Source organism: Podarcis raffonei, chromosome 9 (genome assembly GCF_027172205.1).
Source record: "Podarcis raffonei isolate rPodRaf1 chromosome 9, rPodRaf1.pri, whole genome shotgun sequence".
In the NCBI taxonomy this organism is placed as follows: Eukaryota; Metazoa; Chordata; class Lepidosauria; order Squamata; family Lacertidae; genus Podarcis; species Podarcis raffonei.
In genome coordinates this window covers 79229963-79257406 of record NC_070610.1, presented here as the reverse complement: position 1 = coordinate 79257406, position 27444 = coordinate 79229963, and the positions used below count along the sequence as shown (strand labels likewise).

General features: G+C 48.8%; 1 protein-coding gene across 7 annotated transcripts in view; it reads right to left on the bottom strand.

Annotated features, from left to right (window-relative positions):
* DYSF (dysferlin) overlaps positions 1-27444 on the bottom strand; it is a 192992-nt gene that overhangs the window by 20433 nt on the left and 145115 nt on the right. For 4 of the 7 annotated variants that reach the window (XM_053402225.1, XM_053402227.1, XM_053402224.1 and 1 more), the window contains 10 exons: positions 23657-23719; positions 15587-15685; positions 13863-13991; positions 12635-12790; positions 10411-10502; positions 9491-9661; positions 8456-8598; positions 3392-3531; positions 1889-1977; positions 613-708 (listed from right to left, as the gene is read on the bottom strand). In XM_053402225.1, the coding sequence (XP_053258200.1) occupies positions 613-708; positions 1889-1977; positions 3392-3531; positions 8456-8598; positions 9491-9661; positions 10411-10502; positions 12635-12790; positions 13863-13991; positions 15587-15685; positions 23657-23719 (1178 nt within the window). The remainder of the gene's footprint in view (positions 1-612; positions 709-1888; positions 1978-3391; positions 3532-8455; positions 8599-9490; positions 9662-10410; positions 10503-12634; positions 12791-13862; positions 13992-15586; positions 15686-23656; positions 23720-27444) is intronic. The other 3 variants (XM_053402229.1, XM_053402230.1, XM_053402228.1) reach the window with 1 other exon arrangement.

The following is a 27444-nucleotide window of genomic DNA, read 5'->3' as shown; positions in this document are numbered from 1 at the left end:
ACACCTGTGCAAGTGAAGATAAAGGTGGGTCTTTTTTGCAAATCAGGGGCACGTTCAAAGTACAGTGGACGCTCAAGTTGTGAAAGTGATCTGTGCGGGAGGCACGTTCACAACCTGCAGCGCTGTGTCTGCGCACGCGCGGGTCATGATTTGGCTTTTCTGCACAGTTTTTTAAAAACTGGGCAACAGCCACCCCCCATAACTCCTGAGCCTCCCCTGATCAGTCAAAACAAAGGGGGCAGGGGGCAGGAGATCTGTACCGCCTGACGTCCCCGGTTCCCCTTCGGCAGTGGCAGTTAGCAGCCTGCAGCCAGCCTGGTAGCTCAGTTGGCTCTGGCTGGCTTCAGGAGCTGCTCGCTGCCCGCTGCCTTGGCACCCGCCATTTTTCCTCGCTGACAGTTCCAACAAGGAAAAATGGCGGGCACCACGGCAGCGAGCAGCGAGCAGCTCCTGAAGTCAGACAGAGCCAACTGTGCTGCCAGGCTGACTCCGGGCTGCTGAGGCTGCTGCTGCCACGTTTCCCGGGGACAGATTTGCAAATCTGGTAACCCTATGCTAAGTGGCTGATGCCAATCTCCAGGACCTCCCCTGCGCCCCGGCAGGATGGCCTACCCTTTGACGTAGATGTCACTCATCTTCTCCCCCGTGATGCTGAGGTCGTCCAAGATGACGTCTTTGGCATTCCAGATAATGCAGCGCAGGTAGAACCTGAAACCCAACGGAAAAGAGATTGGGTTCAGTGGGTGCATCTAAGCTATGGGCACCCACTTGAAGCACACCTCTCAAAGGATGCTGGGAACTATAGTTTGACCCATACAGCGCTGCAATTCCCAGCACTCTTAATGAACCACCCTAAACAGGATTCCTTCGAGGGTGCTTGCTTGCTTGCTTGCTTGATTGATTGATTGATTTTATTGATTTCATTAGATATTACAAGTATTCCATTCACCTTCAAAATAAGATACACAAAATACATCCTAAAAATCATGAAGAAACATCAATACTTAATAAAAAAGCTTCAACACCATATGTCTTCAGGATCTTAAATCATGATTAGATAGTCTTCTACTTTTTAAGGGTGACTTCCGTCTACCTTACTGGGGTTCTCCCCCCCCCTTTATTCCTTTCCCCCCTTTTTCATCCTTTATCACCTTAACCTTCATCTATATTATATCCAATGCAATATTTATCAATCATGCAATTTGCGAAAATTAGTCCAGGCATGCTAGAGGTTTTAGTTAGGAACAATGTGTTTTTTTAAATACCCTCTGTAAGATTCCCACTCCTTTGTAAACTTTTGGTTTCTTTGATTCCTGATTATTTCTGTCACTTTTGCAAGTTCCAAATACTCAAACATTTTTATCTGCCATTCCTCCTTCAATGGGATTTTCTCTCCCTTCCAATCTCTGGCAACCAACATTCTCGCTGCTGCTGTTGTTGCGTATAAAAATATCCATTTCTTATCCCCTGGGATATCTGTTGACAAAATACCTAGAAGGAAGGCTTCTGGTTTGTTTGTTTTTTACAAATGTTTCTTTGAACATTTTCTTTAATTCTTCATACATGAGATACCAAAAGCTTTTAATTTTTGTGCAACCCCACCACATATGACAATTGTGCCCTCAACCTCCTAGGAGCGTCTTTTCAATGCACGGTTTGGATGCAGCCACAGACCAGCTGCCATCTTGGGTGGCTTTGGTAGGGGATTAAATAAACCCATAGAATCATATAATTGTAGAGCTGGAATGGGGGACCCCGAGGGTCATCTAGTCCAACCCCCCGAAGTGAAGGAATTGCAGAACATTTCTGTTTGTCCAGCAGGGCACTTCTTGTGATTTCGTGGTGTGGGTGTGAGTGTATGACAGAGGCAAATAGGAGTCCGTATTACCTCTTTGCTTTCCGTGGGGTCACGTTGAACGGGGGTCCGGGCGGCCCCAAGGATTTGGGAAACACATCAACCCACATCTGGAGTTTTCCCTGAAATGAGGAAAGAGGCTGTGAGGCAAGGAGAGTTCGTTCCGGGAGCTCAGACAGCCCTGCTTCACCTCCCTGCTTCTGGCGAGAGGAACTGACAGAAAGGGGGCAAGGGGTTTCTTCTGGAAGCTGGCTATTTCCGGGGAAAAGACAAACCTGGAGAGGAAAGATAAAGGCATGAACTCGGATTCCCCAGCTGGTGTTGGTTGTGACAGCTTCAGGGACGCTTTGGCTTTTGTTTCTTTGCGCAGTAGGCCCTCAAAGCATCACCTCTTTGCAAAGTGAAATCTAGACAGACGGAGGCCACTACAGATGAGTTCATGGAACAAACAAGATGGTGGCCCCAAATGTTTAGGAACTGCTGATGTAAATCTTTATCCTTTGTATGGTTTGGGAGCTGCACGGTCAGGGGGAAAACAATGCTGTCCAGGGTTGTAAAGACTGCGGAGAGAATAATTGGGTGCACTCTTCCCACCTTGGAACAAATCTATGCTTCCAGGTGCCACAAGAAAGCTGCAGAGATAGCGCAGGATAGTGCGCACCCCGGAAATGATCTCTTTCATCTTCTGCCTTCTGGAAGAAGGTCCAGGGTTATAAAGACTAGGACTAGCCGCCTGAGAAACAGTTTCTGTCCAAATGAGATTTTGGTTTTAAACACAGTGTAAGGTACTCTCTGTGGGAGTATATTGCATTTAATTTTGGTTTTTGAATGTCTGATGTAGATTTTTTTCAGTTTTGTTGTTCTGTATGGGACAATGATAGGGACGCAGGTGGTGCTGTCGGTTAAACCACAGAGCCTAGGACTTGCCAATCAGAAGGTCGGTGGTTCGAATCCCCTCGACGGGGTGAGCTCCCGTTGCTCGGTCCCTGCTCCTGCCAACCTAGCAGTTCGAAAGCACCCCTAAGTGCAAGTAGATAAATAGGTACCACTTCAGCGGGAAGGTAAACAGCGTTTCCGTGCGCTGCTCTGGTTTGCCAGAAGTGGCTTAGTCATGCTGGCCACATGACCCGGAAGCTGTACGCCGGCTCCCTCGGCCAATAAAGCGAGATGAGCGCCACAACCCCAGAGTCAGCCACGACTGGACCTAATGGTCAGGGGTCCCTTTACCTTTAAAGTAGTCTCTGTGGGAGTATATTGAATTTAATTATGGGGTATTTTTAGGGGGTTAACCAGGCTGGGATAGCTGCGATAGCAGGCTTGTTGGTTTTTGAATGTCTGGTGTAGATTTTTTCAATTTTGTTGTTCTGTATGGGACAATGACAATAAAGATTATTGTATCGTATCCCTACTGCATTCCATCTTTCATCTGGCTATTTTGGGGTGTGATTCCCCTTAAGGTACTGATACAGAAGGGCTTTCAAGATGGCGGCGGCTGCTCCCTGAGACTCACTGCTGCCTCTCCCACCTGGGTCTTACCTGCTCGATGTCCGGTTGCAAGGGGCTGTACAGCCGTCTCGTCTCGACGTGCTCGGGGACCAGGCCTTGCTTCTGCAGGGCGTACAAGGCGAGCCTCTCCTCCGGGGGACCCAGGTGTGGGTTGGGGGGCTTGCCATCATCTAAATGAAAGAGAGAAGGAGGAGACTGCAGCAGCCAACTACTCCCAGCGCAGATAAAAGGGCAGAGCTAAGAAGGACGGAAGAGGCTTGGGACAGCTGGGAGATGGCCCTTGTTCAACTTCCCCACAGATTACTTACACACAGAGAGAGACGAGGCTGCCAAGTATTCCAGAGGGTGGGTGGGAGGAAGGAAACAGACATGGCCGGAATGACTCTGTCAACCGCCCTGTGATCTTTTTGCTCTGCAGCTTTCACATTGAAAACCTGCTCTTTAGTGTTCAATCAGAACAAACATCCGTTTGGTTTTTCCATGGGTGGATGTTGGCTCCGAACAAGCGCCAAAGAGCAGCTTTTCACAGGGAAAGCTCTGGGGCAAAAAGGGAAAAAATCATGATTACTCGGACAAAGAGCTTCAAAGCGCAAGCTATGCCTGAAAAGAGCAGAGAAAAGATGAGTGTGGCTCAGCCCTCAGTATAAAATGGCCATGTGTCTTCCTAGGATGTCCTGTGTGAGGCCTCCATCCTTCTGTGAGGTGCTCCTCGTCTGTTGCCTCCAGTTGGCCAAGCAGGGGTCACACCAGCCAAGTGTCTCACAAAAAACGGGACGTCCCATTTTTTCATGCGCAATTGTGGTGGCCATTTTGGGTGCTGCTCTTTCTTACAACACTCTTGCCCTGAAAAAAGCGCATTTTGGGGGGTCAGAGCGCAATGCGGGTCAAGCAACTCGCCCGGGAGCACATCCCAGAAGGCACGTGTCCCAGTTTTTGATCTGCAAAAGTTAAGACTGCATGAGACATGAGCTAACTCTGCCCTCAATCCTATGCCTTCCCCAAGTCTCCAGCAGCCAACTCTGTCATTGGGTGTGCATGGACATCACAGAAGCAGCGGCCCCACATTAAAAATATATCTGTCTCCCTCTTGGTCTCCCCAGCCACACTTCAAACATCACCAGCACAGAGCTGATGGAAGCAAGGCCCAGAAACAAAGCTTGCAAAATGTCCTCTGCACTCTGGGCTTGCGTGAATTCAGGTTCAGCTCTAACACAGCTGCTTTCCAGACCCCATTCTCTCCCCCCCCCCCAGTCCCAAGGTCAAAGCTGCCAGAGCTTCAGTTCTGGGTTTGAAGGAGGAGGGAGAAAGAGCTCTGCTCAGCTTTATTTGTTGTTTAGTCGTTTAGTCGTGTCCGACTCTTCGTGACCCCATGGACCAGAGCACGCCAGGCCCTCCTGTCTTCCACTGCCTCCCGCAGTTTGGTCAAACTCATGCTGGTAACCTCGAAAACACTATCCAACCATCTCGTCCTCTGTTGCCCCCTTCTCCTTGTGCCCTCCATCTTTCCCAGCATCAGTGTCTTCTCCAGGGAGTCTTCTCTTCTCATGAGGTGGCCAAAGTACTGGAGCCTCAGCTTCACGATCTGTCCTTCCAGTGAGCACTCAGGGCTGATTTCCTTAAGAATGGATGCGTTTGATCTTCTTGCAGTCCATGGGACTCTCAAGAGTCTTCTCCAGCACCATAATTCAAAAGCATCAATTCTTCGGCGATCAGCCTTCTTTATGGTCCAGCTCTCACTTCCATACATCACTACTGGGAAAACCATGGCTTTAACTATACGGACCTTTGTTGTCAAGGTGACGTCTCTACTTCTCAAGATGCTATCTAGGCCTGTCATTGCCCTTCTCCCAAGAAGCAGGCGTCTTTTAATTTCGTGACTGCTGTCACCATCTGCAGTGATCATGGAGCCCAAGAAAGTAAAATCTCTCACTGCCTCCATTTCTTCCCCTTCTATTTGCCAGGAGGTGATGGGACCAGTGACCATGATCTTCGTTTTTTTGATGTTGAGCTTCAGACCATATTTTGCGCTCTCCTCAGCTTTATGCAGCCATATAAACCTGAGGACACCCTCAACTGGGATCACTTTGAGGGCACAAAGCTGCTGTGAAGTGAACCAGCCTTTGGTGGCCCCTCAAACATCCAGACTCCTTTGGTCTGGAGAGGAGAAGACTGACAGGAGAGCCACCATCAAATATCTGGAGGGCTGCCACACAGAAGATAGAGCAAGCTTGTTTCCTGCTGCTCCAGGGGACAGGATCTGAACCAACGGATTCAGTTTCAAGAAAGGAGATTCCAACTAAACATCAGGAAGAACTTTCAGATGGTCAGTGAAATAGACTCAGAAGCTGGTGGGCTCTCCATCCTTGGAGGTTTCTATGCAGAGGTTGGATGGCCATCTGTCATGGATGCTTAAGTTGAGATTCCTGGATTGCGCAGGGTGGGGCTAGATGACCCTTGGGTTCCTTCCACCTCTACAATTCCACGATTCTATGATTGCCCCCAAAGCAGATTCTCCTCCCTGCTCATCAATGAGTTTTGCTCTACCTTTAAAGGAATACCTGGAGGCCTGGCTGGGCTCAACTGACACCAACCTCCCTTCCTTCCATCCATGCATTCACTCAACATGAGGCAGTGTTGTGTAGTGGTTAGAGGATAATGCCTAGATTGTTGAACTAGGAGACACCAGGTTTCCCTCGTCCATGAAGCTCACTGTCCCTCTCAAGCTAACCTACTTCACAGGGTTGTTGTGGGGATAATAATAATAATAATAATAATAATAATAATAATAATAATAATAATTTATACCCCACCCATCTGGCTGGATTTCCCCAGCCACTCTGGGCGGCTCCCAACAGAATACTAAAAATACGATAAAACATCAAACATTAAAAACTTCCCTAAACAGGGCTGCCTTCAGATGTCTTCTAAAAGTCAGATAGTTGTTTATTTCCTTGACATCTGGTGGGAGGGCGTTCCACAGGGTAGGCGCCACCACCAGAAGGCCCTCTGCCTGGTTCCCTGTAACTTGGCTTCTTGTAGCGAGGGAACCGCCAGAAGGCCCTCGGTGCTGGACCTCAGTGTCTGGGCAGAACAATGGGGGTGGAGACGTTCCTTCAGGTATACTGGACCGAGACCATTTAGGGCTTCAAAGGTCAGCACCAACACTTTGAATTGTGCCCGTACTGAGAGCCAATGAAGGTCTTTCAGGACCGGTGTTATATGGTCTCGGCAGCCACTCGCAGTCACCAGTCTAGCTGCCGCATTCTGGATTAGTTGTAGTTTCTGGTTCACCTTGAAAGGTAGCCCCACATAGAGTGCATTGCAGTAGTCCAAGTGGGAAATAACTAGAGCATGCACCACTCTGGTGAGACAGGGATTAAAGGAGGATTTTTTGAGAACCTTGCACACTACATTGAGCTCCTTGGAGAAAAAGGTGGAATAATAATGCAATCAATACATTAATACTAATACTAATTGCACGTAAATCACTATCTTGAGGCTTTTACACATGAAATAATCCAAAGTAGTTAGTGAAGCATAGCAAGCCCTTCATGTCTTGCAATCCCTATTGCCTTTTTGGTTTTTGGTTTTTGCTTCAGTGGCCCCAGACACCCCCTTGGGGCCCAGGGGAGAGGAAGAACAGGGCAACCCTGCAAAACCTGCATTCCTCTGGGAATGGTGAGACTCTCCGCCAGGTCACGGCTTACATTGTGATAGCTCCGTCTGTGTGATAATGTCTCTCTCTGCTGGCCAAAACCTACAAATACAGGGCTCTGCTTGCCCACACAACCCTTGAAGATGACTGCATGGCCAAAAGTATGCCAAGGAAGAGGCAGGTGGACAGGAGGAGAGAGAGTGGGTAAAACATGGTTTTTCCCATTTGGAACAGAATCCGAGCAACATGTAAGTAAAGGTAAAGGTAAAGGGACCCCTGACCATTAAGTCCAGTTGCGGACGACTCTGGGGTTGCAGCGCTCATCTCGCTTTACTGGCCGAGGGAGCCGGCGTACAGCTTACGGGTCATGTGGCCAGCAGGACTAAGCCGCTTCTGGAGAACCAGAGCAGCGCACGGAAACGCCGTTTACCTTCCCACCGGAGTGGTGCCTATTTATCTACTTGCACATTGACATGCTTTCATACTGCTAGGTTGGCAGGAGCAGGGACCGAGCAATTGGAACTCACTCCGTCGCGGGGATTCAAACTGCCAACCTTCTGATCAGCAAGTCCTAGGCTCTGTGGTTTAACCCACAGCGCCACTCGCGTCCCTTAACCTGTAAGTAGTAAGGTATTTAAGAAGGCTATTGACAAGCCGGAAGGTGTGCAGAGGAGAGACCCCAAGGTGATCAAGGATCTGGAAACCAAGCCTGATGAGGAACGGTTGAAGGAGTCTGGGATAGAGAAGACTGAGAGAATCTAGGAGAGCCATCTTCAGATATCTAAAGGGCCATCACATGGAAGAGGAAGCAAGCTTGTTTTCTCCAGCTCTGGAGGGTAGGGCTCAAACCAATGGCTTCAAGTTACAAGAAATAAGATTCTGACTAAAGAACAGAAAGGAATTTCTGGTGGTTAGAGCTGTCCAATAGTAGAATGGGCTCCTTTGGAAGGTGGTGGACTCTCCACCTTTCTCCATGGATCCTTTAGTTGAGATTGCAGGGGGTTGGGGTCCCTTCCAACTCTATAATTCTATGAACCTATGAAAGATCTTGGGTGGCGCTGTGGGTTAAACCACAGAGCCTAGGACTTGCCGATCAGAAGGTCGGTGGTTTGAATCCCCGCGACGGGGTGGGCTCCCATTGCTCAGTCCCTGCTCCTGCCCACCTGGCAGTTCGAAAGCACATCAAAGTGCAAGTAGATAAATAGGTACCGCTCTGGTGGGAAGGTAAACGGCGTTTCCGTGCACTGCTCTGGTTCGCCAGAAGCGGCTTAGTCATGCTGGCCACATGACCCGGAAGCTGTACGCTGGCTCCTTTGGCCAATAAAGCGAAATGAGCGCTGCAACCCCAGAGTCATCCGCGACTGGACGTAATGATCAGGGGTCCCTTTACCTTTACCTTTATGAAAGATCTTAAGGTCCAAGACCAGAAGTTTGTTTACCAAGGTCTGGGAGACGGTAGATTTGATCTCTGAAGATGATCCGGTCAGGTTTGTAGACAGGAGGCTTCCAGTTGCGTTGCAGAGCAAAGAGGTGGAGCAGCTGAGAAGGACGGAGTTGATCTCTCCATTGGTTGGGACCAGAACTAAGAGAAGTGAAAAAGCAAAAGAAAGCTTCAACCTGCCCTATCCTCCAGGCTCAAGGCAGGTAAAGTTTGATGGGCCTTGTTGCACTTTTCCCAAGAGACGCTGCCCTGTTCCTGCACACCTCCCCTTTTATTGAAACGTGATATGTGCGGGAGAACTTCTCACTATTGTATGCTGTGCTCTGCATTGGCTGCCTGTCAATCAGCTGATGGTTTGCAGGCATCTCACAAGGCCCATGGGTCAGCTGAGCACCATGCGCAGCGCTATGCCAGACCTGACAAGCAGCTGATCGCTGGGGCTTTTGCAGCTCAGCGCATGGAGCTTTCCAAACCCTGAACATCAGCCGACGGCCATCGTGGGACAAGCCCAACATCCTGCCTTACATAGTGAGCGACCAGCTGCTTTGGGGCTCTGAAGGCCCCTCCGATCAGCCTTGGGTTCGAGATTCAGGTTCACAGCTCTTCTCGTTTAGTTCTCCAGCTCCACTCTCTCTCCAAACCCCCAAGCGGAAAAAAGGACTTTCCTAGGCTGCTGCCAGAAATCCTCTCGAACTGGAAATGGTTGAAGGCTTCAGCATGCAAGGCTTGCTCTCTACCCCAAAGTGATGTTCGGCCTCTTTGCAGTCTCCAGTCCTCTTTAGCTGTCATTCCTGCATTGCAGGGGGCTGGACTAGAGGACCTTTGGGGTGCCCCCCAATTCTGCAATTCTACCATTTTGCCTCCCCCCTTGGCCTCCCATCACCCTCAGCTTTGCAGGAACCAGGTTGGATAAACAGGGGGGCTTGAGGCCACCCGGAGGCCCAGCTCTCTCCTGTGGCTGTTCCCGCAAACCCCCCTCCCCAAAAGAGGGGCAAGGCACCCTGCGTTGTCTTGGTTTCCCCCAAGCACCCACATGCAGTAAGTCTGGGGCAGGCCACAGCGGGACCCAAATCTGGAGAGGAACCGGTTCTCGAGGTCCAGGGTGGTTTCCCCAATTTTCTCGTCTTTGGACAAGAGGTCGTAGTCGTAGAGGGTGACCTTCAGATCTTTCTCCAGGGGCAGAATACACGTCAGCTCAAACATCCTACGGGGAGAAGGAAGGCTCAGTGTTACTCAGATGGACAGGGTCACGGTTGCTACACTTGCTTAGCAATGTGTTCTGTGAACCGCCCTGAGACCTCCAAACATAGTGTGGTATATAAATTTAATTAATAATGATAATAATAATTAATTTTATTGGTTGGTTGGTTACACACTGTATTGTTGATTGATTGGTTACAGTCCAGGGGTCAGCAAACCTTTTCAACAGGGAATCCCTCAGACCTTGCGGGGGGGCAGACTATATGGGGGGGGGGAATGAACGAATTCCTATGCCCCACAAATAACCCAGAGATGCATTTTAAATAAAAGCACATTCTACTCATGTAAAAACACGCTGATTCCTGGACCATCCACGGGCCAGATTTAGAAGGTGATTGGGCTGGATCCGGCCCCTGGGCCTTAGTTTGCCTATCCATGTGTTACACATTCAGCAGAGCACGGGACTCTTTTTCAAAAAAATGAAATTTATTAACCAGGCCTTTGGTTGACCCGCTTGACATCCTATGCCCTTTTAAAATCTGTCTGTTTTTGGGGAGTTTTTGGGTTATTGTTTTTATTCTGACTATATATGTTGTGATCTTTTCTGTGAAACACCCTGAGACCTCTGGGTATAGGGCGGTATATAAACTCACGAAATAAGAATAAGAGGTATTAAAGAAGGAACCTTTCCCTCTTCCCTTCAACACCCCCCAGGTGTCTACATCTATGTCTGGCCTTGCATTCACCCCTTACTTTCCAAAGACGGGCTCCAGCGTGCAGGGGAGGTAATGGTCCTGGTCATTGATGGATTTCTTCCCCACAGATATCTTGACATAAGGGTCACACTGCAGAGGAGAAAAGAAAGGTGGTCAGTCAAGGTGGGCTCTCTGCAGACCCAGGTAAGGTTACCTGGGCAGGTCTAGCCAACGGAGAGATGCAAACAGAGGCAAACGAGGTCCCCACTTCCTGACACCCAACAGAAGCCCCCAAAAGATATGTGCTTGTTGGTTGGTTTTATAAAATTTGTACAATGTTTGATAGTAAAAGAACCTCAAAGCGCTTTACAAAAAGAAGAAGGAAAAATCAATAATATTATTGCTTAAAACAATGAACAGCAACGTTTTAAACCTTCGGAAAATCAACAGTAAATGGAAAACAGCTTAAAACACACACTGGCATTCTAGATATCTTATTTATTTATCTACTTGTCAAAATTTATATACAGTGGTGCCTCGCAAGACAAAATTAATCCGTTCTGCGAGTCTTTTCGTCTTGCGGTTTTTTCGTCTTGCGAAGCACGGCTATTAGCGGCTTAGCGGCTATTAACGGCTTAGCGGCTTTAAGAAAAAGGAAACAAACTCGCAAGAACTCACAAGACATTTCGTCTTGCGAAGCAAGCCCATAGGGAAATTCGTCTTGCGGAATGACTCAAAAAACAGAAAACCCTTTTGTCTAGCAAGTTTTTCGTCTTGCGAGGCATTCGTCTTGCGGGGCACCACTGTACCACCCTTTATAGATCTCAGGCCAGTTCACGACACAAGAATACAAGATAAAAACACAAAATGCATAACAAAACAAACCAATACCCCACTTTCCCATTACATGGGAAATAGGTCTTAGGGAGATGTTTAAATACTGTGTATTTATATACCGTGCGTGTGTGTGTGTGTGTGTGTGTGTGTGAGTGTGTGTAGGATTTTCACCCTTGTTGGTCTCCAGCTCCCATCATCCCAGCCTAGTAGTCCATGGTCAGGGATAATTGGAGCTGTAGTCCAAGAACAATCCTCTTTAAAGCAAAAAACAGAAACTGCTAAAAAAAAGCGGATGACATGGAAAAGTGGAAGTTTTAAAAAACATACTGTTTTTTGTTGGGGCTGCTGTATGTCCGGATTTCCCCAGACATTACCGGGATTTCAAAGGCAGAAGCAACTTCCAGGGAGAATTTCTGGAAGGCGGTGGTTTCTCCTGGATCTTAGGCAAGTGAACCAAAAAAATTGTGATTTTTTGGCGTTATCGTTAAAAAAAGAGAGAGGCTTTGGTGTTTACCTAAGAAAAGATCTTCTTAAAGAAAGCTCAACAACATTTGAGGTATCCTGCTGGTTTTCCCTTTTTAAAATATGTTTAGTCATTTAGTCATGTCCGACTCCTTGTGACCCCCTAGATCAGAGCACGCCAGGCCCTCCTGTCTTCCACTGCCTCCCGCAGTTTGGTCAAACTCATGCTGGTAGCTTCCAGAACACTGTCCCACCACCTCGTCCTCTGTCGTCCCCTTCTCCTTGTGCCCTCCATCTTTCCCAACATCAGGGTCTTTTCCAGGGAAGAGTTTGGATTTGATATCCCGCCTTTCACTCCCCTTCAGGAGTCTCAAAGCGGCTAACATTCTCCTTTCCCTTCCTCCCCCACAACAAACACTCTGTGAGGTGAGTGGGGCTGAGAGACTTCAAAGAAGTGTGACTGGCCCAAGGTCACCCAGCAGCTGCACGTGGAGGAGCGGAGACGCGAACCCGGTTCCCCAGATTAGGTGACTACCGCTCTTAACCTCTTCTCATGAGGTGGCCAAAGTCTTGGAGTCTCAGCTTCAGGATCTGTCCTTCCAGTGAGCACTCAGGGCTGATTTCCTTCAGAATGGAGAGGTTGGATCTTCTTGCAGTCCATGGGACTCTCAAGAGTCTCCTCCAGCACCAGAATTCAAAAGCATCCATTCTTCGGCGACCAGCCTTCTTTATGGTTCAGCTCTCACTTCAATACATCACTACTGGGAAAACCATAGCTTTAACTATGCAGACCTTTGTAGGCATGGTGATGTCTCTGCTTTTAAAAAATAAATAAATATGGCAACCCTATTTTGGGTAGCTATTGGGTTGTTGTTTCTTATTTTTATTAGGTATTTTGTGGTTTTATATCTTGATTTTATTCTGTGAGCCGCCCTGAGACCCCCAGGGATCCTACCTGCCTGCCCATCCTCTCCCAGGCTTACCTTTCCGTTTGAGTCCTTTGGCTGCAGATCAAAGGCCCGGATGATGTAAACACGGACGAGGCATTCCTGGGGGCCTCTGGCTGGAAGCTGGTGGAACTGGCGAGGAGGAACTGCCACCGTGGGGTCATCCGGAAGAGGGTAGATCTTGAAGGCGCCCTGCAAGCCAAGCGGGGAAGGCCATTGGAGCCTGCCATCGACAACTCCCTGCATTACAGCCAAGCTCAGCTGGGTCACAGCTTACAGAGCAGGACCAGAAGGGCTCGCACTGTGAACCAGCCCATCTCTTGAGGAACGCAATGGCCGTGACCCTCAGGAAGGAAGGTGGCTCTGGCAAGGAGTCCATCTAGGCCCTGAACAGGGGCAGACCTACATTTGGTGGCCCCTGAAGCTTAAACTGTCATGGGAGGCCCTATGCAACCAGCAATGAGGTGTGGGTATCCACGGTTATCTTCTTCCGTGGGGTTGTTCCACAACGGGTGACCACACCTTTGCAACATCTATGCTACATTGGGATTGTTGAAATATTTACAATGAAAAATTATTCCATTTGACTCAAGTCAATGTGACTCTACTAGATGCAACAAAATTAAGCAATGGGGTCTCTTCTGAGGCCCCTCTGGGATTAGAAGCCCTGAAGCTTTGGCTTTGTTCGTTTCATAGTATAATGCTGGTGGTCAACAAAAGAGGATTGAAGACTCTCTCAAGGCAAATCTTGTAAAAATGCAGTATAAACACCAACAACTAGGAAACACTGGCTTGCGAGTGCTTCAGCTGGAGAGCAGCCTTTACCAAAGGTGTTGTGGACTTTGAAAACACTCGAACTCAAGACGCAAGGGAGAAACGTGCTAAGAGGAAGGCACGCTTGGCAAACCCTCACCATGATCAACTCCCACCTGGAAACCTATGTCCCCACTGTGGAAGGACGTGTGGATCCAGAATTGGCCTCCACAGTCACTTATGGACTCACTGTTAAGACAGTGTTCATGGAAGATAATCTTACTCGGCTATGAGGGATTGCTGAAGAGGAAGAAGAGGAAGAGGAAGAGGAAGAAGGAGGAGGAGGAGGAGGAGGAGGAGGAGGAGGAGGAGATTGGCCCCTGTGCCTGAAAGAACTTAGCTCCTGACTCCCCTCCTTTATGCAAAACAAGTGATATTGCAGCAGAGGTTTTATACGGATTACACAGCAATTGTCTCCAGGCCCTCCGGTATCTGAAAGAGGTTAGCAAACCTTGAATTCTCCCACAATGGTCGGGTCTTCATTGGAATCCTGAGTCTTGCCACGGTACAGCTTAAAGGTGTTGCAGAAATCCGAGAGACCCCCAAAGTCTTCTACGCTCTCCAACTCCGTTTCATAGACCTAAAGGAAGAAAAACGTGGTTTTGGTTTGTCCAGTTGGAAGGGGTCCCAAAGGACCAGGGACGCCGACTTGCCCCCCACTGCTTGCCTGTTGGTGGGGCGGGGAGTGCAGGGGGTGATCTTCACCCTCCAGAAGTCCCGGCCCCACTCGGTGCACCAGCACTCACACGGGAGTGGCGGGGGATAACAGCCCCTTCAGTGTTTGGGGGGGGGCTCAGACCCTTGCCCAGAAATACTTAGGGGGCTGGAGCTCCTTCTGCCCCCTATAGTTGGCGCCTCTGCAGAAGTCATGTAGCTCAACACCCTGCAAAGTCGTTCCCTGTTCAAGAATCCCTCAAAGATGGCCTCCAACCTCTCTTGAGGAAGGAGAGCCCAACCCCTTTCAAAGGAGTCCATTCCACCGTTGAATGGCTCTTATCATCTGAAAGTTATCCCTAATGTCTAGTCAGAAACCTCCTCCCACACTGCAAGAGGTTGGCTAGATCAGGCATAGGCAAACTTGGCCTCCAGATGTTTTGGGCTACAATTCCCTGGTCCTGACCACTGGTCCTGCTAGCTAGGGATGATGGGAGTTGTAGTCCCAAAACATCTGGAGGGCCGAGTTTGCCTATGCCTGGACTAGATGATCCTCCAGGTCCCTTTCAACTCAACAATTCTATGGTTCTATGGTTCTTTCTCATCATGGGGCTATCAGTTTGGGTCCTGCCCTCCAGAGCAGTTTGGGTCCTGCCCTTCCATGTGAAAGCCCTTCAGATACTTGAAGATGGCCCTCATATCTCCTCTCAGTCTCCCCTTTTCCAGGCTAAACATATCCCGCTCCTTCAACCGTTCCTCATCAGGCTTGGTTTCCAGAGCCTTGATCATCTTGGTCTCCCTCCTCTGTACACCTTCCGGTTTGTCAATATCCTTCTTAAACTGGGAGGCCTAGAACTGGACTCCAGACTGGTTCTGACCAGAACAGAGTGGTCCTATGACTTCCTTTGATCTGGACACTAGACTTCTGTTGCTTCTGAGGAGCTGTTGAAGCTCAGAGTGGCCACTGTCCCAGACACCTCCCTGGCTAAGTTTCAGTCTAACCTCACAACCCCCTCCAGCTCAAGTCCCAGGTGCTGCAATTTCACCTCCTAAGCAACGACCGCCATCCTTCCTCTCCCAAGGAAGGTCTCCGTCGCGGCCCTTCACTTCATCAAATCTGGCCCTCTGTGAAAAATGTTTGGACACCACTGATCTAAGGTTATTGACTTAGATTGCTGCTGCCCACCATCTAACGCCATAAACAAGAGAAAGGAACTCTTTTTTCATTACTGATTGCTCTTTGTAAACTGAAGTAAGCAGCATACAAATCATGTTACCTAAATATGTAACAAGAGCACACTTTGCTATTACTCTGCTTTTACAATTTGGTTTTGATGCTTCCGGACGCCCTTGCCATCCAGGAACCAATTTAACGGCATTGCTTAAATAACTGGAATTGCATCAGTGTCTCAACAAGAAAAATCCTTTTCTTTGCATAGTATTATCAGATGCTATTTGCTGAGGAATCGAGCTCTGGAGCTGTACTAATAAAGAACAAGAGGTCTCCCTCCAACCAGTTACCTTTAGCGTGTCAAAACCCTTTTCCAGGTATGAGCCGCATTTTTCCCGGTCGCCCGTGGAAGCGTAGAACTTGCTCCACCAATCGATGAACTCTTCTTCCTGGCAGAGGAGAAGCATCACTTCGTATCAAGACATCTCGATAGTGAACAGCACCACCTGAGCGGCTCTCGGTTTGCACGGGGATGCGTGCAAAGGATGGGTCTCCATCAACAAGGCTCAAGAATGAATGGCGCAAGTCATTGTGGCGAAACACAACTCTCTTATTAGAAAAACCAGCGGGGGGATTTGGGTGGCTTTTGAAAAACTGGAGCCGCAGCTCAGCTCTGCTTCCAGAACGCCATGGGTTCAATCCCTTAAGAAAAGCCCGCTGGATGAGACCAATGGCCCACCTAGTCCAGCGTCCTGTTCTCACAATGGCTAGCCGGATGCCCCAATGGAAAACCCTTTGGGATTCAGTTGGATGTATTTTTAATCTTTGTTGGAAGCCGCCCAGAGTGGCTGGGGTAACCCAGCCAGATGGGTAGGGTAAAAATAATACATTATTATTATTATTATTATTATTATTATTATTATTATTATTGCTGCCTCGAACTCAGATCCACCCTGGGTAGTAGCCTCCTTCATTTATTTCCCCAATCCTCTTTTCAAGGCATCTAAGTTGAAGGGTATCCCGGTCTCCCGTGGCAAGGAGTTCCATAGTTTAACACTGTGCTGCTCGAATGAGTCCTTTCTTTGTATCTGCCCTGAACCTTTCAACTTACCTAGTTAAGTAGGTAAAGAGGAAGCCTTTGGCCAGGCTCAGTAGAAGGCACACAGAAGGCTTCGTTTGAACTGGGGGGGGGGGGTTGTAAAGAAATGTTGTTGTTTTTTGGTAATGGCTACAATTTTCAAGGTCAACTGGAGCCAAGATGAAGGAGCAATTGGTAATTCGTGAAACATCCTTAAGCAAATAAATATCTCATTTTGGAATTCCGCAAAATTCCATCACACTAACCTCACAGAGAAGCCGGGATAATCGGGGTTTATGGAGTTTGACTGGGAGCCAGGCAGGCAGGCAGGCATCTTGAGAGTCCCTGTCTCAAAAAGGCATTGCGCTGGGACCCAGAACTTTCTCTCCCCCCCTCCCCCCCCCCCACAATAGACTTCCTCCCCTCGTAGGAATATTGCATAAATCTCCCTTTTCGGCCATCCTTTTGCATTGGGAGGGGGGAGCTGCATTCTAACCAAAATGCCTTTATTATGACATTCCACAGGTGCCGTGTTACAAAGAAAGCACTTTCAGTAATCTGACGATTTTACCTCTGGTCTCCTCTGCAGCCCCAAGACAAAGAAAGGGGTTAGAGGTTTCTGCTGATGTTGGGGCTGAGGTTACTGAGAATAACATGTTTTTTGTGTTTTTAGGGGGGTGTTTTGGATGCGGGTATTTTTCCCCCTTTTTCTTTTAAAGCAAAACACCAGGAGACGCAGCTGGAATGTTAACTGGAAAGGACACTGGCTGCTCAGTCGAAACAGGAAAGCCATGCCTGGCAAGAAAGGCTAAGAAGGGAGCTGGCTTAAGTGTCTTGCGAGGGACACAGAAGGCCCTGATTGGCATCGCATGGAATCCAGAAGGGACTTTTTACCATATGTCGTGGGATTGCAGTAAGATTAGAAAATTTTGGGAAATGATATATAATGAGTTGAAGAAAATTAACATTTGTTGAAAAACCTGAAGCATTTTTGTTAGGGATTGTAGGGAAAGACCTGCCAAGGAAATTTAAGAATATCTTAATGTACGTGACAACGGCGGCAAGAGTCTTAGTAGCACAAGGATGGAAGAATGAAGAAACCCTGACTAAAGAACTGTGGCAAGAGAAACTGATGGACTATGTGGAACTGGCGAAATTGACACACAAACTGCAGGACAAGGGCAACTGCGACTTCAAAGAAGAATGAGAACCTTTTGCAAAGTATTTAAAGAAACTAAATTGGACTCCTTGGCAGGTTTTGAATAAACATTCACAAATTCATTATTAATAACACATAGATAGATACGTTAAGGATTTTTACAATTTTATAATATGCAGAGAATTATAAGTATGGAAAACCAGAGAGAGGCGCTGAGGGAAGTTTAGGGGGGTGGAGGATGGGTTCCTTTTTGGGGAGGGGGGAAAAGTAGGAGCGGGAATTAAGGATGATATGTTCCACTGAAAAGCAATGACAAACCTAGACAGCATCTTAAAAAGCAGAGACATCACCGTGCCAACAAAGGTCCGTATAGTAAAAGCTCTGGTTTTCCCAGTAGTGATGTATGGCAGTGAGAGCTGGACCATAAAGAAGGCTGATCGCCGAAGAATTGATGCTTTTGAATTCTCGTGCTGGAGGAGACTCTTGAGAGTCCCATGGACTGCGAGAAGATCAAACCTCTTCATTCTGAAGGAAATCAGCCCTGAGTGCTCACTGGAAAGATAGATCCTGAAGCTGAGGCTCCAAGACTTTGGCCACCTCATGAGAAGAGAAGACTCCCTGGAAAATACCCTGATGTTGGGAAAGATGGAGGGCACAAGGAGAAGGGGACGATGGAGGACGAGATGGTTGGACAGTGTTCTTGAAGTTACCAGCATGAGTTTGACCAAACTGCGGGAGGCAGTGGAGGACAGGAGTGCCTGGCGTGCTCTGGTACATGTTATGTACTGAGTTGAATAGGATCCAAAAGGCAGCAGTCTGATTGGTCCTAGAACAATAGGGTCCAGAATGCAGCAGCCTGATTGGTCCAGAGGAGCCACCCAATCCAGCACCAGGTTGGCCTACAGGAGAATCCCAGAATTAGCAAATCACGTGGGGCCCATTGTGTAAATAATGTATATAAAGTAGACATTCTGGGGGAACTTCCATTCCTCCTCACCACTATGAGCTGAATAGAGAGCATGAAACCCACTCTCGACTCCGAGTATATTTCAAAAGCCATCCACTGCCTCCTGTGGCAGGGAGTTCCGTGGTTTAACGACATGCAGCACAAAGAAGTCCTTTCTTTTCTCTGTCCTGAGACTTCCGACATTGAGCTTCATTGCACGTCCACGAGTTCTAGCATGGGGAGAGAGGGAAAGCAGCTTCCCTCTAGCCCCTTTCCTCCTACTGTGCATCATTTGAGAAACCTCTGCTGGCTCCTCCCCATTTCGGTGGGGTCTGTGCAGGAGACCTTCCCAGTGAATTGGAGCCCCTAGGAAGTGGGAGGTCTCAGGCTTCTGCGTGGCCTGGGCAAGCTGTTCCCTGCAAGGGTCAGGAGCCACACACACACCCCCAGAGCCTGGGCCTGGCAACCCAATCCTGAATTGGGTGTGGGGAGGCCCCGGCACGGCTGCGTTCATGGGAGGTGACCACAGGAATGCCCAGCTGGCAGGCCACCCCTTCGGAGAGTCTCGGGGCTGGGTATCAACTGTCAGGTTCAGCTGGAGATATCCGATCCCAGTGGCTCTTCCAGGGAAGGGTAACCAGATAGGCCATAAAATATGCGCCACGATTTGAGACTCGCAAGCGCAGCAAATAGCCAATTACCCCAAATAGTTTACAGATTTCGGCTCGCATGTTTTCTGGCTCGTGTTTCGTGTGCTAACTTGTCGCTTAATGGCTTATTTGTATTAGAGGCAGCAGAAGGCCTGGCTGGCTGCAAGGACGCAACCCGACAGCTCTCCAAAGTGGCAGCTCTCTTCGCTGACGGGACGGGAGACTGCATCTTCTTCACATGCCAATGTTGGCGGTCCAATTTAACATTGCACTTTCTCCATCTACTTCCAATGCACTCGTGGCACGTAGCAACCGGATGCTGGGATATTCGAGACAGAGAAAAGAACTTCTTCACGCAGCGCAGACTGTGGAACTCCCTCCCACAAGGGGCAGTGGAGGTCACCAACATGGTCTGGTCCGCTTTAAAAGAGGATCAGAGAGGGCTATCAATGGCTCTTTTCTGCCACCATAGCTGGAGGCAGCAATGCTTCTGAATGCCAGTTGCTGGAAACCGCAGGGGGGGAGAGTTGCTCTTGGTTTCAAATCCTGCTTGCAGATTTCCCTTTGGAGCATGTGGTAGAGGTTGAATCCTGACAAGACAGAAGTAATGTTTTGGGGGGACAGGAGGCGGGTGGGTGTGGGGGACTCCCTGGTCCGGAATGGGGTATCTGTGTCAATGAAGGACCAGGTGCACAGCCTGGGAGTCATTTTGGACTTACAGCTGTCCATGGAGGCACAGGTCAATTCTGTGTCCAGGGCAGCTCCATCTGGTACGCAGACTGAGACCCTCCCTGCCCGCAGAATGTCTGGCCAGAGTGGTGCATGATCTAGTTATCTCTCGCTTGGACTACTGCAATGCGCTCTATGTGGGGCTATCTTTGAAGGTGACCCGGAAACTGCAATTAATCCAGAATGTGGCAGCCAGGAGTGGCCGCCGAGACCACATAACACCGGTCTTGAAAGACCTACATTGGTTCCCAGTACGTTTCCGACCACAATTCAAAGTGTTGGTGCTGACCTTTAAAGCCCTAAACGGCCTTGGCCCAGAATACCTGAAGGAGCGTCTCCACCACCATCGTTCTACCCAGACACTGAGGTCTAGCGCCGAGGGCCTTCTGGCGGTTTCCTCCCTGTGAGAAGCCAAGTTACAGGGAACCAGGCAGAGGGCCTTCTCGGTAGTGGCACCCACCCTGTGGAACGCCCTCCCACTAGATGTCAAAAACAACTACCAGACTTTTAGAAGACATCTGAAGGCAGCCCTTAGGGAAGTTTTTAATGTTTAATAGGTTATTGCATTTTAATATTCTGTTGGAAGCCGCCCAGCCAGATGGGTAGGGTATAAATAATAAATTATTATTATTATTATTATTATTATTATTATTATTATTATTATTATTAGCCACTTTGAGAACAGGATGCTGGTCTGCAGGGGCCATTGGCCTGATCCAGCAGGCTCATCTTGTGCATTCATTTGTGGACTTTCTTAAGTTTAGCCATTTCCTCAAATCCCCCATATGTGTGTTGGAAAACCTGCAAATTCCGAGGACAGAATTGCTTGCTTTGTGTGAATGGCCCCATCTGAGAAATGCAGCTACGTGGGTGTAAAGGGATTTGTCCAGCTCACTGCTGGCATTTATCTCCTCCCATCCATCCTGGGCAGTGTGTGTGTGTTGCACTGGTGTGCAGTGACCCGGCTTCCTCAGGGATCATCTCCGTATCTGCCACTTTCCAGCATGTGCTGTACAAGTTAATTTGCAAACGGGGAGGTGAGCAGTGAAACCAAATGCCATGTCATATCTCAAGTACACAGTGTTGCTTTTACATTTGTTTGCTAAGCAAATGAAACAGCGGAGATAAGGCTGCACAATTTTTTTTGTAGTGGTAGCTGCTGAACCGAGATTAGGCTGAACCGGACATCATTAGAGCCTGGCTGCTAGATCACAGCAGCTGCCAAGCTATCCCAGTATCCTGTTCTCCCAGAGGGCAGCCAGGGGAAATTCCAAAGGCAGGAGCAACAGGAGCGAGGCTCTCCCCATCCGACCCTGCACTGGGTTCCTCAGGATTAGTCCCTCTGGTAATGGCAGAAGCTGAATCAGGCCCCTCTCCAGGTGTGAGACATCAACGTTCCCCCAAACCCTAAACCAGGGGTCAGCAAACTTTTTCAGCAGGGGGCCGGTCCATGGCCCCTCAGACCTTGTGGGGGGCCGGACTATATTTTGCAGGGGGAAGAACGAGTTCCTATGCCCCACAAATAACCCAGGGATGCATTTTAAATAAAAGCACACATTCTACTCATGTAAAAACACGTTGATTCCTGGACCATCTGCGGGCTGGATTTAGAAGGCGATTGGGCCGGATCTGGCCCCCGGGCCTTAGTTTGCCTAAAGGTAAAGTTAAAGGGACCCCTGACCATTAGGTCCATCATGACCGACTCTGGGGTTGTGGCGCTCATCTCGCTTTATTGGCCGAGGGAGCCAGCGTACAGCTTCCGGGTCATGTGGCCAGCATGACTAAGCCGCTTCTGGCGAACCAGAGCAGCGCACGGAAACGCCGTTTACCTTCCCGCCAGAGCGGTACCTATTTATCTACTTGCACTTTGACGTGCCTTCGAACTGCAGGAGCAGGGACCGAGCAACCTGAGCTCACCCCATCATGGGGATTCGAACCGCAGACCTTCCGGCAATCCCTAGGCTCTGTGGTTTAACCCACAGCGCCACCTGCGTCCCATGCCCTAAACCCTCCCAGCTGTAGCCACAAGCTTCATTGCTGCAGCTAGATGCCCTCTTCTCACAGTGCAAAAACCCTTTGTGATATGTTCTCCATTCTAATGGAGACAACGTTCCTGAGTCCTCAGCAGCTCTTTCAAAAGAGAGCATCGTTGTGTTTAATGACCTTTGGGCGTGAATGGGGGTTATTGCATGCTGGTGATACTTTTTCTGCCTTTATTTTAATTTAATGGCTTGCAGGGGGGGGGGTTTCTGTTGGGGTCTGCAGACGTTTAATGCGGCTCAGATGAAAGCCCCATTCCCCCTCGCTTGAAAGACAAGGGGGAGCTAATTCAGCAGGGCTTGCAAAGTTCTCTTTTCAATCTCTAAAGCTTGCCAAAGCCCCCAAAAGACTATATAAGAAAAGGCCTCCCTGACTTGAGGAACTACAACTCCCATCAGCCCCAGCCAGTCTGCCCCATCTGGAGGGCGCCGGGTTGGCAAAGGCTAGTCTGGAATAGTAACTGGGATTTGCTAGGACCTCGTTTTCGCAGCACAGGTCAAAGATGGTAATTTTCAGGACTGCTCCATCCTCCGCATACTAGTCTGGGAACCAGAGCAACCTTTCCCCTTAATGGATGGATCAGGCCCTGCTGGGCACCTAGCACTTCCCAAGAGTAAAGGCTGTGGGAGAAAATTCCCTTTGGGGGTTTCATACAGAAGCTCAGCCCAGATTCCCCATTAGTCAGACTTTGAACTGAGTAGTGCATTTAAAGAATCTGTCCATTAACACATCCCCTTTGTAGAAAATAGTTCTTCGTCCAATTGTAGTCCTTGAAAACATTTACTTAATCCCATTTTTTACTGTATATGCAGAGCCCTCCTTGTATCTTATCTGGAGCGGTTTCTTTTTTCCCAGTCTAGCATTCAGCTAAAGGTAAAGGGACCCCTGACCATTAGGTCCAGTCGTGGCCGACTCTGGGGTTGCGGCACTCATCTCGCTTTATTGGCCGAGGGAGCCGGCGTACACCTTCCGGGTCGTGTGGCCAGCATGACTAAGCCGCTTCTGGCGAACCAGAGCAGCACACAGAAACGCCGTTTACCTTCCTGCCGGAGTGGTACCTATTTATCTACTTGCACTTTGACGTGCTTTCAAACTGCTAGGTTGGCAGGAGCAGGGACCGAGCAACGGGAGCTCACCCCGTTGCGGGGATTCGAACTGCCAACCTTCTGATCAGCAAGTCCTAGGCTCTGTGGTTTAACCCACAGTGCCACCCGCGTCCCATAGCATTCAGTTACAGTCCTCCTAAACTGGTTCTTGTTTTATGGTCCCTCCGCACTCTTGAGTGAAGCCTCACAGATGGTGGGTTTTGCAGACTCTCAACCTCCAGGCTTTGCAGATACAGTGGCTGGGATCTACACAGGAACAATTTCTATTTTCTTCATGCACTCCCAAGTTCTCAGCACCCACCAATCCTCAAATCCCCCCAAAATCACTTGAGAGATGTGTGAGAGGAAAGGGAGTCCCTGAGGCCACGTCAAGGCATCCAGCTATTCCAACTTCATGACCCAATAACTTCCACCCAGCAAGGAATCCTGGGCTTTGCCTCAACCGAATAACCCAATTTTGCGGTTCCAATTTTCTATTTTTCCTTTAATATCAGGACAAATTTTGCAGGCATAAATAGAAGGCTGGGGTTTTCTCATCTTTCTGTGTAACCTGAGAAAACATCAATCCGACACTCCCAGCCTCCAATTTGTGGCTGTTTCCACCACCTACCACACGCCATTAAAAGAGAAAGAAAAGAAAACCCCGGGTTTGCAAAATAAAGCATAAAGCCACCGAACCCAGTAATTAGGTGAGAAATGAAGCCATACATACATGGAGGTCAGCCCGGGAAGTTTGCGTGTTAATGAAAGCTGAGCTGGTCATGCCGTCCTCAGGCTACAAATTAAAAGCTTTGATTAGTTGGGGAGTTAGACAAGCACAAATCCAACACACAATGGCAGGCGCAAGGGTTGGCTTTTGTAAAACACAAACAAGGCATAGAAATACAACCTCCCTTATCCAAACGAGCACATGGGAAAGACCTCGAGTCCAAATAACTGGATCTCCAATAACTCAAGGACAAGCAAGGTGTGAGAAAAAATATCCATGCTGACTGGTTTTGTGGATACAGAAGCTGCCTTTGCACATAATCTTTCGCCAAGCCATGGTTTCTCAGGAATGCCTGGCTGTGCAGGAGATGATGGCACCTGCTTGGCTCCTCCTGGGCTTCACCACTAACACTCCTGCTTAGCCAAGACCCTTGGCTGTTGGGCTACAGCACATGGTTAGGAAACAGAAGCCTGAAGAACCGTCCCAGGGATTATGATGACACGCAGAGAGCGTGCTGGATCAGGCCAATGGCCCATCTAGTGAAGGACTCAGGCACAAGAGCAGCAACTGTCCCCATCCCAACACCCTCCCAGAAACTTGGATGCAGGAGCATCGCAATAGAGCCAGAGCAGAGCCATCAATAGCCCTCTCCTCCTCCATGAATTTGCCCTGTTAAAGTCATCAAGGTTGGTGCTTCCTGGGGAAGTGAGTTCCATAGATTAACTGCAGACTGCAGTAAGGAGCACTTTCTTGTATCTACCCTGCACTTTGGCTATCAAGCCTTGGCTTAGCCGTTGTCTCGCTCTGAGCTAAAAAGCTGCGGGAGAAGCAAAGGGGGGCAGGATCACACCGTCCTGAGATACTCTGGCTCACCATGACGTCTTGCAAACCAGGCCAGTGGGTGGTGGGAGGCCTATTTTGAACATCCAAAATGGCAAAGAGGCAAGATGGCCTCTGAGGTCTCTCTTTTCATTTGGGCCTGCAGATTTTATACCTTTAAAGCATTTCATGGTGTTGCTTTCAAAGTGCTGTTTGTTTGTTTGTTTGTTTGTTTGTTTGTTTGTTTGCATTTATATCCCACCTTTTTCTCCAAGTAGTGCAAGGCAGCATACATTATTCTCCCTCTCACTTAATCTCCACAACAACCCTGAGAGGTAGGTCAGGCTGAGAGACAGTGACTGTACCCAACGGGTATCCAAACCGTGGTCTCCCAGGTTCTAGTCTAGCACTCTATGCCACAGTGTGTTTCAATGCTCCCCACCCCCTTTGTTTATTCATTATAAGCTAGGTTTTTTTGGGGGGGTCATTTTGGGCATCAGAAGCACAAGATCCTAAATAAGGAGAACAACAGCCTGAACGCCTGCTTACAAGGGCCAAATACCAGCTATGACTGGGAAATTCGGGGTGTATGGCAGCCGTGAACTAGAGAATGTGGGAACAAGGTGGGAACAGGAGCAAAGAAATAGCCAATATCGTTGTTCCTGTTCCCACATTCTCTAGTTCAGGGCTACCATACACCCCGAATTTCGTAGTCATAGGAAATTGCATCTCATTGCATCTAACGATGCTCAAATACACACAACCCATGGAAACTTTAGGTAAGCAAGAACTTTCATGTTGCAGAGATGTGGATAACCGAGGTTAATCAATGCAAAGAGCACAACAAGCTTCCAGAGTTAATTAAAATCCGAACTCCACCTTTTAGCCTCAGTTCCCCATCTGTAAAATGGGTATGTCTGTGGCCTATCTCACAGAATTGTTGCAAGATCAAGGACACAGCCCACTGGGGAAGTGCTCCTGAGCAAGCTCTATGAAAATGGTGAGACTTGGTGATCTTCCATCTCTGGCTTTCCTCCTATTCTCTCTCTTCACTGTTAAAATTCAGACTCTTCCCTTACTCGACAAAGGGCTGCATACATCGATAGCACAGGGAGATTATGATAGTCACATTGCAAATCGCAACTATAATCATATTACGCTACTGGAGGGGTGTGCCATATCAGAGCAGCCGAGCAAAAGGGGGCAATAGTCCCCAATGATTCCGCAATTGCCTTGCAGAAATATGAAATGATCATTATTAACACCGAATTATGAATCGCTTTCTAAACCACCATCTCAAGGCGACTTTCATATAAAAGAGTCAAAAACACAAACAACCAACGTGCTTAAGTACAAAAGTGCCTAAATAGAAAGGTGCATCTTACAGAACCCCCAAATGTTCCTATTTTCCAGGGACAGTCCTGGATTTTCAGAAGCTGGGCCAGTTTCTGAGTTCATCCTGGAATGTCCCGCTTTTCCTCAGGACGTCCCTGTTTTCACCAGAGAAATGTTGGAGGGAACAGAGTTATCTGGCCAAAGAGCCATCTGAAGAGGGTCCTGTATAGGAAAGTTTTTTTAATGTTTTATTATGTTTTTCTGTATGTTGGGAGCAGCCCAGAGTGCCTGGGGCAACCCAATCAGATGGACGGGGTATAAATAATAAGGTTGTTGTTGTTCTTGTTCTTGTTCTTGTTGTTATTATGGAATAGGCTATTCACAGTGCTATTTTTCTAGAAAAAGAGGTGCCAGAACTCACCATGAACACCTCCTTTGTCCTCTGATATTGGTACTGACGCCCTCCTGAGAGGTGCTGGAACTGAGTTCCAGCTGAAAAGAAGCCCTGGGCGCTCCTATTTTCATCGGAGAAATGTTGGAGGATATGATCTTACCACCTCACCCAGAACCCCAAAAAACTCAGAAGCCCATGAGATGATTTGAGAGAGAGATGGGCAGAAGGGAAAATTTTCCTCCAGACCCACGCACCATCCCAGCGCCCATCATCAGGGCAGTTCTTTGTCGGTGCCAGAGAGCCCTGCTCCCCTGAGGTTTGGTCTCCCAGTTGCATCTCAACTCTGGAATCCCAGACACGAGCTTCTCATTTTATTTGCAAGGAAACTCTCAGTGCCTCTCCTACCTAAGCTCTGAACTCTCTCCCACCCCATCTTCCCTCTCCGTCTCCTGGCAAACGATCGCCTGGTGGGGAGAGGGGGCTGCACATGGATCTTGCGGCGCCAGTGGCGACAGGGTGTGGCAAACCCAAGTCCCTGTTTGCCCCTGACTCTGCGCCACATCTAAGCGGGATAAATCTTTGGCAATTTAAGCAGCAGCAGAAGGCCAGGGCCTTCGGCAGCATGCAGGCAGAGAGCCCCTCCGGCAGCTCCAAATGAATTTAATTGGGAGCAGGCTTAAGGACGGGCAGCCGGGTGGATCAATGGCAGGAGCAGCAAACATCCTGGAGGTGGAATGCCACCCTGACGACAGACGTAGAAATGCCAAATCTGTGCCAAAGCTATATATAGGGCTTTAAAGGTTTAAACCTTTAAAGCCCTATACGGCCTAGGAACCTCATACCTACGGGACCACCTCTCCTGGTATGTCCCACGGAGGACCTTACGGTCTTCAAACAAAAACATCTTGGAGATCCCAGGACACAGGGAGGTTAGGCTGGCCTCAACTAGAGCCAGGGCCTTTTCGGCTGTGGCCCCGATCTGGTGGAACACTGTCACAAGAGATCAGGGCCCTGCGGGACTTGACATCTTTCCGCAGGGCCTGCAAGACAGAGCTGTCTGTCTAAACCTCTGTCCTGAGACAAAGTGAGCAACACAAGAACAGCCTCAGATTGAAGTCCACCTGGCCCAGCCTTCTGTTCTCCCAGTGGCCAACCAGCTGCCCATGGAAGCCCACCAACAGGGTCCCATTGCAACAGCTTAGCCTCATCCTCCACTAACGGGCCTGATCATCTCTGAAAGCCA